Genomic DNA, 8876 nt, shown 5'->3' on the forward strand with positions numbered 1-8876 from the left:
GGGAGGAGGTGGGCGCCATGAGTATTTACAGTCACTAAAGATAACTTCCCTAAAGTATGCACAATAGAAGTATATATATATTTATATTTATATATAAAGTGTACTTAATTAGATGCTCTATGAAGGGAAAGCGAAAATCTACAGCTTCCTCCCCTAGCGGCTTCTTCTGTCCATCACAGACCCCTTCAGAGGCAACAGCATGGGGTCTGTGTCCTGTGCCTGTGGCAGGGAGTTCCGTGTGTGGAGGCCCTGCGAGCCCCAACCTCTATGGCCAGCTGTGGGCAGAGCTACCCTTGGCTGGCTCCTGTCTTGTGGGGAGGCCAGCGCAGCTGTCCGGCCTCCAGGGGCGAGGTCAGCCACACTCCTGTCACACCTCTGGCTTCTGCGGCACTGGCAAAGTTCAAGTGCAATAGGCCCCAGGTGTGCCCAGGCCCCTGCCCACAAGGGCGCCCTCTAGTGCTGGCTCGGGAGAACGCATTCCTGGTCCCAGGCAAAATGAACAGGTGGATGGAGGAAAGGAAGAGGTTCTTAACCAAGGTCCCTCCCACCCCACCCCCAGCGGTGCGTCTAAGGAGTGCCGCCCATGGCGGGTCTCGCCTGGGCTGGGTCGGGCCTCCACAGGCTGGTCAGATTCCCGGAGGGCAGGTGTGTCAGCTATTTCCCCTGGCAGCTTGGGGGGTGCCCCTGTCCTGTGGCTCTGCCTTCTGCTTCTGTTGGGGGGAAGGGCTGTTGGGCAGCAGCCCCCCCGGGTGTACCCCAGCCATCCCCGCGTGGGGCAGCAGGTGAGTTATTTGTAGGGTCGCAGGAACCGGGACACTTTGGAGCGCAGCAGTTTGATGAAGGACCGGGGAAACATCTCCTTGGACTCCTGGGCCGTGTACTTGAAGTAGTTCTGGGGGTGTGCGAGCACGTCGAAGAGGGCCTTGATCAGCTTCTTGTCCTGCAAGACACGGTGGGGCCCTGCCTTTAAGGACCAGGCCCTGGAGGGCCCGGGGGTGTCCGCAAGGCCGCTGTGAGGCTGGGCAGCCTCTCCCAGGTGTGTCTTCTCCGGTTGTCGCCCCCACCTGCCCTCATCTTTCTGGGAGGGGGTGACATGGATCCCCTGCCGGGACAGACACTCACTTTCAGAATTTCCTGGTGGTTCTCTGAGGCGTACAGCCGTCCGTCACGGACGATGTCTTCTATCAGTTGCTGGTAATCCTCTGGGAGGAAAGGACGGTGAGGCCTGGAGACTCCGGTCCCCCTCGGCCTCTGCCCCTGCCCTACTCCAGCCTCAGGCTCAGGCTCGGCCGGGGGCCGCTCCCTCCACCCACGTGTCCACCTTGCAGTTCGGCCACCCAGAAAACTCCTATTTAACCTTAAAAACCCTGTGTGGGCAGAACCTTGTGCTGAAACCCGGAGACAGCAGCAATCACTCCCTCTCTGCCCACCCCGTGGCCCTCGCCCTCACAGGCCTGTCTGCTTTGGGCCCCGCACACAGCTCTGGGTCTGGGTCTGTCTCCCCTACAAGGTGGAGCTCCCCGAGGGAGGGCTGGGCACAGGCTGTGGCTGTTACCAGATGGCCCTGCCTTACCATCGTAGGTGACGTAGGGCACCTGGAACCCTTTGCCACTGTTGCCCTCGTTGGATTTGAACTGGATCCAGAGCTTGCGGGAGCGGGAGGTGAAGGCGATGGGCCGCTCGTATGTCTGGCAGGTCTCGTAGGTGGTGATGGACGTGGGGGAGGCTGTGGGAGCAGGATGCTGAGCTGCTGTGAATGGGCAGCTCCTCACCCGGACCCTGCCCTCCGGCCACAGGCCAACGTCTCAGCCCAGGTGGCCACCCGGCCACCACACCAGGTAAGGTTCCCTAAGCGCTCCAAGCTCCCGTGTCTCTGTGTTTGTTCTCTCCGCCTCAGATGTCTTCCCCATCTTCCCTTGCCCAGTTCTCACTTGTCCCTCTGAGAGCTGTTTGTGTCTCCTCCTCCAGGAAGCCTTCCTGACTGCTCCACCACCCACCCTGTCCCTCCCTGCTCTGGTGAAGCCCCTCTGTGGGGTTGTCACTGTTTCCCTCTGGCTACTAGCACAGGGCTATGGCCAGAGTGGAGGCTCAGGGACAGGAGCCAGCCTAGATGTGCTGGGACTGAGGGTCAGATGTGGGAAGGCGTTGGGTGGCCTGCCTTCCCTCCTGTAGGCGGATGAACAAGGGTGAGTCCTCTGGCCTGGGGTGCCTGGGGCTGGCCCAAGGTGCCCCCTCCTTGCCCCTTAGGGGGCCTTCCTGAGGTGCAGCCTGGGGAAGAGGTGGCCCCTAGAGTGAATGGGGCTGGTGATAGGACCGGGGAACCAGCTGTGTGGCCCTGGGCAGGAACTTGCCTTCTTTGGTCTCAGTCCTCCTGTTTGTACACTGGCTTTCCAGCTCATTAGCCACACAGGGGTCATACCCAATATGTGAGGAGAGGGCCCCCATCCTAGGTCCTGGGCTCTGAGACCCACCCCGACGAGTCTTCTTTCCTTGGCATTAACTCGGCGCCCCCTACTGGCCTGCAGCCCTGCAACAGCAGCAAGGTGCCCACAACCGAGGGGCACTCTCAGGGCTTGACCAGGTCGGTCCCTGGGGGGACTCAATGCTTCCCAGATTTTCTGGCTGCTGTGAGTGTGTGGGTGCACACCTGTCAACAGGTGTGTGTGGGTGTGGCTACCACTGTCCCTCCCTGCACTCCCTGCAGCCTCACAGCGAGCCCGATGGGGGGTGATGTGCCAGGAGTCTGGGGCTCACGAGGCGAAGAACTGGCAGAAACGTTCTGACCCTGATGTGTGTGTGTGTGCACTCGCGTGCGCACGGGGCCCTTGCTCTCCCAAACCCTCAGGGGAGGGAGGAGACCCTGTGGCATTGGGGGTCACTCCTGGGGCTCCCTCTGCAGAAGAAGGGACAGGAAGTCCTGGGCAGGGCTCTGCCACTGGTAGGACAACCGGGAAGAGACACTGCTGTGGCCAGAGGTGAGCGCAGCCCTGCTGGGGGCTGGCCTCATGCCTCAGGTGCCCCCGGGTTGAGGATCTGTCCACAGAGCTGTGAGAAGCCAGCTTCCAGAGTCACCCATGGTAAGCCTTGGGCCACCTGGCACGGTGACTTCCTGTCTCTGAGCTCGGGGGACGGCCGGGGGTGGGGAGCATGGTGGCAGACCCGCAGGGCTGAGGACAGGCCCGTCCCGCCCCCGCCCTGGCACATACCGCTCTTCCTCATGACCAGCACGTCGCCACACTCGTCCTCGATGGGTAGGAAGATCTCGGGGACCACGATGAGGATCCTACGCTTGGGCGGCGGTGCGATGTGCCACACGCACTCAGCGTTGGCCGGGTAGTCACCAGGGTAGTTGGGGGACTCGATGTAGCCCGTGTAGTCTCCAAGCTGGCCCCCGCAGTGCTGGTCTGTGGGCACGGGGGCCCGCAGGCTGGTCAGGGTGGGCGGGCAGGCCCTCCTTGGCCCACCTCCCCTGGGCCTCCTGTCTGGGCCCTCAGAGGTCCATCCCTCCAGCGAATGCCATCAGCCCAAGCCAGCCTCCCTCTGGCCCCTCAGCGAAGTTCAGCCCACCATTCCTGTCACCTGCTCACGAGAGTTCGGAGCAGCGAGGGCCCTGCCTGACTGAGGCCCACCTCCATGGCCCGGCCTCGCCCGGGCATCCTGCCTGGGACCCCTAGCCTCTAGCATGCCCCTCTTAACCACTCTGGGCTGCCTGCCCCAACCTGCCCCTCGCCTGAACTAGGAACTCAGCCAAGTCTTGAGTGTGAAATTCAAATGAACCCCACTCTCCCTCCCTCCCCATTTATTTCTCTGTGCACTCAGTTACTCAGTGTTGGCCAGGGCCACCAGGTGCCAGGCAGGTCCCCACCCACGAGAGGCTGGGAGGCGCAGGGATACACAGGGCAGCAAGGTGACAGCAAGCCACATAGCGAGGAAAACGCGACGAAGAAAGAAACGATTTCTTCTCATTGCTTTTCCCCCTGAACAGGCCAACAGGATGTTCTCATGAGCTACGAGGGGGTCTTGGTCTTCAACTTATAAATGAAAGCACCTGAGTTCTGCATGAGATGGAACAGAAGGACTGAGGGCATGGAATCTTCCCACAAGTCCTCGTGCCACAATTCTCTTCCCGCTTCAGAATTTCTGGAAAATACTCATTTCGACTTTCAGTGTCTAGAAGCGTCCCTTCCACCTGGCTTCCGCTTCCACTCCTTGTTGGGGTGGGTCCTGTGGCGTCCATTCGGTGCCACAGTGACCTTGTGTGACAGCAGACTTGTCCCACAGGCTTTCCAGGGCTGCGATCTTTATGGGAGCAAACCACCAGGTGTTCTGGTTGTCAGTGCTGCTCTGATAGGAACAGACCACAAATGGGAAGCTTGAACTAACGGGGGTTTACTCTCTTATGGTTTGGAGGCTTTAAGTCCAAGTGCCAGGCTCCAGGGGCTGGGTGAAAGCCCCTCAGCCTCGGGCTTCAGCTCTGCCTCCTGCTCCCGGCCCACTGAAGCTAGAGCATCCCTTCACTTGGGCAGCTGCTGGCTGCTGAGGCTGACAAACCCAAGGTTGACAAGTAAAAAGGCACAGTCCTGATGTTACCAAACCACACGGCAGGCTGTCGATTCAAGTCCATTAAAAATGCCAAGACATGGCAGGCTGCTGAATGAAGACTCGACTACATGCAGGGTTCAGGCGCGCCAGCAAGCAGGAGACCTTCCTCCAAGCCGCTGCTTCAACACTGGAGGTGACCATGTCTCTAAAGCAGCTACTCAGCTGCTCCACTCGATTCCACCCTGGAGCTGGCTGCCAGTCTCCCCACGGGGAACAGCTACATCCAGCTGCCCAGCCGCTCACCCAGGCCCAGCCAAGGTGACACACAAGCTTAACTATCACACCAGGTCTTTCTTCTCTGGAGATACTCGGTGGGTCCAGACCGCCCACTGTTTGGTTGGCAGCTGAGGGCTTAACCCTGACGCCACCAGGCTCCTTTTCCGAACCACGAACCCCTGGGTCTGCTGAGTTCCATCAACAAGTTTGCTCTTCTGTCTTAGGGACAGAGATGGAGGAGACGTGAGCCCAGGCTGGGACAGCCCCCACACAGAAACAGACCCCCAGCCCTTGGATTTCCTCCTTTTTCATAGATCATTCAACCCAACCCACTGCCATCGAGTCGGTTTCGACTCACGGGGATGCTGCTGTTGATGTTGTGGGTGGTGTCGAGTCGTCTCCGACTCACGGCGACCCCGTGTACAACAGAACGTGACACTGCCCAGTCCTGGGCCAGCCGCACAGTCCCTGCTACACCTGAGCCCCTCGTGGCGGCCACTGTGCCAATCCATGTTGTGGAGGGCCTTCCCTTTTTCACTGACCCTCCACTTTACCCAGCATGACACCCTTCCCCAGGGGATGGTCCCTTCTGACAGCGTGAGACGAAGTCTGGCCATTCTCCCCTCCAAGGAGCATCCTGGCTGCACTTCCTCCAGGACAGACCTGTTCATTCTCCTGGCAGTCCACGGTGCTTTCAGCATTCTTCACCAGCATCACAACTCAAAAGCATCAACTTCAGTCTTCCTTATTCATTGTCAGGCTCTCACATGCATATGAGGCTATTGAAATACCATGGCTCGGTATGGCGCACCTTAGTCTTCAAAGAGATGTCTTTGCTCTTCAGCACTTGAAAGAGGTCTTTTGCAGCAGATTTGCCCAGTGCAGTATGTCATCTGCTGTCTTGACTGCTGCTTCCATGGGCGTTGACCGTGGAACCAAGTCATATGAAATCTTTGACGACTTCAGTCTTCTCCATTTATCATGATGCTGCTCACTGGTCCAGTTGTAAGGATTCTGTTTTCTTCGTATTGAGGTGTAATCCATACTGCAGACTGTACCTTTAATCTTCATCAGTAAGTGCTTCAAGTCACTTTCACTGTCAGTAAGCAAGCTGTGTCATCTGCGTATGGCAGGTTGTTAATGAGCTCCCTCCAATCCTGATGCTGCATTCTTCTTCACAGAGTCCAGCTTCTTGGATTATTTGCTCAGCATACAGACTAGTATTCAGCATACAGAGTAAGTATGGTAAAAATACAGGCTGTCCCAAATATTACCAGCAACCCAGGAAAGGGATAACCGAGTGCTTGAGCATTAATTAAGAAGAAGGTAAAAACCCGAATGTACGCTCCAAAGTACTCCGGGAAATAAGACGCTGTGAGAGCAAGCACAGGGATGCGATCCTCTCTGGCAGTCAAGGGCCCTGCTGCACCAAGAACGGGGATGCCCCCTAACCCTAACCCCGGGCTGGGCTGAGCGACTTCCACCCAGGAGGCTCAGGCCTGGCTCCTTGTTGCCCCAGCCCTATGCGCGCTCATCAGACATCTCCCGGGTGCCCCCAGCTGGCTGGCTGTGTGCACCGTGAGTGCCTGCCTGAGCCCGGCCTGGCACTCAGCAGCCTCACACCAGCCTTCTGCTCCCTCACCCCCCTGGCCTGGCTGGGAAGCTCAGTGGGTCTGCAGGACTGGGGTGGATGGGTGGAGGGAGGGAGGGAGGGAAACACCATTCACAGGAAAGCCGCACCTTCCCGGGACAGGTGACCCCACGCTGCCGGGCTCAGAGGGGTGAGTGGGTGTGACAGGCAGGGAAGGCCCACGGTCTCCTCCCGGGAGGTGAGGCCTCACCCACCCCTCCCCGCCGTGGGGAAGAGCAGCACCTACTTTTGCAGTGTGTGACGTTGGTGGAGCCGTCAAAGTCCGTGCTGGTGTTGCCGGGACAGGTGATGCAATGGTTCTGGCCAAACTCAGGCTGGTAGGTGCCCACGGGGCAGCGGATGCACCGGTGGGTGGTGGTGTTGTAGTGGTGGCCGGGCGAGCAGTGCACTGCGCGGTGGGGGGCGGCATGGTGGGAACGTGGTGTGGGGGCACGCTCCCCAGGGCCTGCTCTGCCCCCGGGGCCATCTCGGCTTGGAGTTCTAGGCCCTTGACCTCTGGCCCATGACCCCTCCCACCACCACTCTAGCATACAGCCTGTCCCCAAGCCCTTGGCCCAATGTGCTACGTTCTCCACGGGGAAACGGCAGTGAGGGAGGCAGACCACGCCCACTACCCAGAACCACATGCTGCACGCACCGGGTGTGAGGTGGTGACAGGTGGGGGCAGGCGCGTCCCGTCCCGAGGCAGGTGTGAAGATGCTTCTGAGGGGACTTTTAAGAAGAGCCCCGTGGAAGGGGGAGCTGGCTCTGGGGAGGGATCTGGGTGGGGCCAGTGGCTCTGAAGAGCAGGAAGAACACCCCTGTGGCTGGAGGGCCAAGGGAAGAGCGGTGGCCGTGGAGGCCAAGGTCCCGCGTGGCCGTGGGGAGAACGGTGCTCTCCGCGGACACGGCATCCCCCCTGCGAGTGGCCTTGGGGCAGCAGGTGGGGTGGGAGACCCAGCAGGACCCTGTTACATGGTCCAGTGGAGGATGGCATGCCCTGGGTCAGGGTGTCACAGTGGGGTTGGTAAGAGGTCCCCGAAGTCTGGATCTATTTAGAAGGTGGGCTGACAGGGACTGCTGACCGACTAGAGGGGATGGGGAGAGGAGGGTCTGGGTGACCACGAGATCTCTGGCCTGAACAAGTGGCCGGACTGGGGCAGGGGGAGGGTGCTGTGTGAGGCTGTCCCGTGGAGCCGGAGGCCTGCCAAACGCTCCGGGAGCAGGGTCTGGAGTTTGGGGAGAGGCTGGCTTGAGACAGACCTGGGGCTCCCAGGGGTTAGGCGCTTTCTGAGTGAGCAGATCAGATGAGTCTGTCTGACTGAGGAGAGTGGGTGCGGCCCAAGCACTGAGGCTGGGTGTCTGAGGCAGACACACGAGGGGGGCAGTAAGTGACCAGTTTGATCCAAGGACAGGCTGAGAAGTGACCTTGGTTTCAGCAGGGAGCACACAGGCCACCTTGGTGGGGAGCAGTGAGGTGGCGATGTCTGACTGGAGAGTCAGGAGAGTGGGGGGCAGAGGAAGGGGAGATGCCCCAGCCCACGTAGCCACACAAGAGTTTGTGTGTGTAAAAGCGTTCATCTTTGTTGTCCGCATCTCTGGTGCACCTCTCGATGTGTACCTTTTCCTTGGCGTTACTGTGTTGTTCACTTGCTTTTGCTATACCGCCTTTCCCTTCACCCAAACTGTCTTTTACCTAGGTAGCCATTTTCCCTCTCCTCCCCTCCCATCCCTGGTAACCAACAAAGTTTCCTTCCATATATAAACCTTTCCTTGACTTTTACAATGGGAGCTCTGGTGGCATAGTGCCTGAGACATTTGACTGCTAACCAGAAGGCTGGTGGTTCAAACCCACCAGCCCCTCCTCGGAAGAAAGGTTGGGCAATCTACTTCTGTAGCGATACTGCCTCAGAAACCCAAGGAGGGGTCGCTATGAGTTGGATCCAACTTGACGGCAGTGTGTTTGGTTTTAGTTTGGGTTTGATTTTTACAATAGTGGACCAATACAATATTTGTCCTTCTGTGATTGACTTATTTCACTCAACATCATGTCCTCCAAGTTCATCCACATTATGAAGTGTTTTGTGGATTCTACATTATTCTTTAGGGTTGCATAGTATTCCATTGTGTGTATGTGCCATGGTTTGGTTATCCATTCCTCCACTGATGGGCACTTAGGTTGTTTCCATCTTTTTGCTATTGTAAACAGTGCTGCGATGAACATGGGTGTGCATATGTCTGTTCGTGTCCTGCCTCTCACTTCTTTAGGACATATACCTAGTAATGGGATTGCTGGATCAAATGGTGTTTCTCTTTCCAACTTTTTAAGGAATCACCATGCTGATTTCCACAGAGATTGTATCATTTGACAGTCCCACCAGCAGCGTATGAGAGTCCCAATCTTTCCACATCCTCACCAGCATTTGTT

At 58.2% G+C, this 8876-nt stretch overlaps 1 protein-coding gene across 1 annotated transcript in view; it reads right to left on the reverse strand.

The window, feature by feature from the left end:
* Positions 1–787: 787 nt before the first annotated feature.
* Positions 788–8876, reverse strand: part of SCUBE1 (signal peptide, CUB domain and EGF like domain containing 1) — a 188451-nt gene continuing 180362 nt past the window's right edge. The window contains exons 19-23 of the mRNA XM_007941796.1: positions 6696–6857; positions 3207–3404; positions 1574–1726; positions 1123–1202; positions 788–940 (exon numbers count right to left, since the gene is read on the reverse strand). Coding sequence (XP_007939987.1) covers positions 788–940; positions 1123–1202; positions 1574–1726; positions 3207–3404; positions 6696–6857 — 746 coding nt within the window. The remainder of the gene's footprint in view (positions 941–1122; positions 1203–1573; positions 1727–3206; positions 3405–6695; positions 6858–8876) is intronic.

The sequence above is a fragment of the Orycteropus afer genome, unplaced genomic scaffold, assembly GCF_000298275.1.
Source record: "Orycteropus afer afer isolate SDZICR_OR568_19922 unplaced genomic scaffold, OryAfe1.0 scaffold00083, whole genome shotgun sequence".
In the NCBI taxonomy this organism is placed as follows: domain Eukaryota; kingdom Metazoa; phylum Chordata; class Mammalia; order Tubulidentata; family Orycteropodidae; genus Orycteropus; species Orycteropus afer.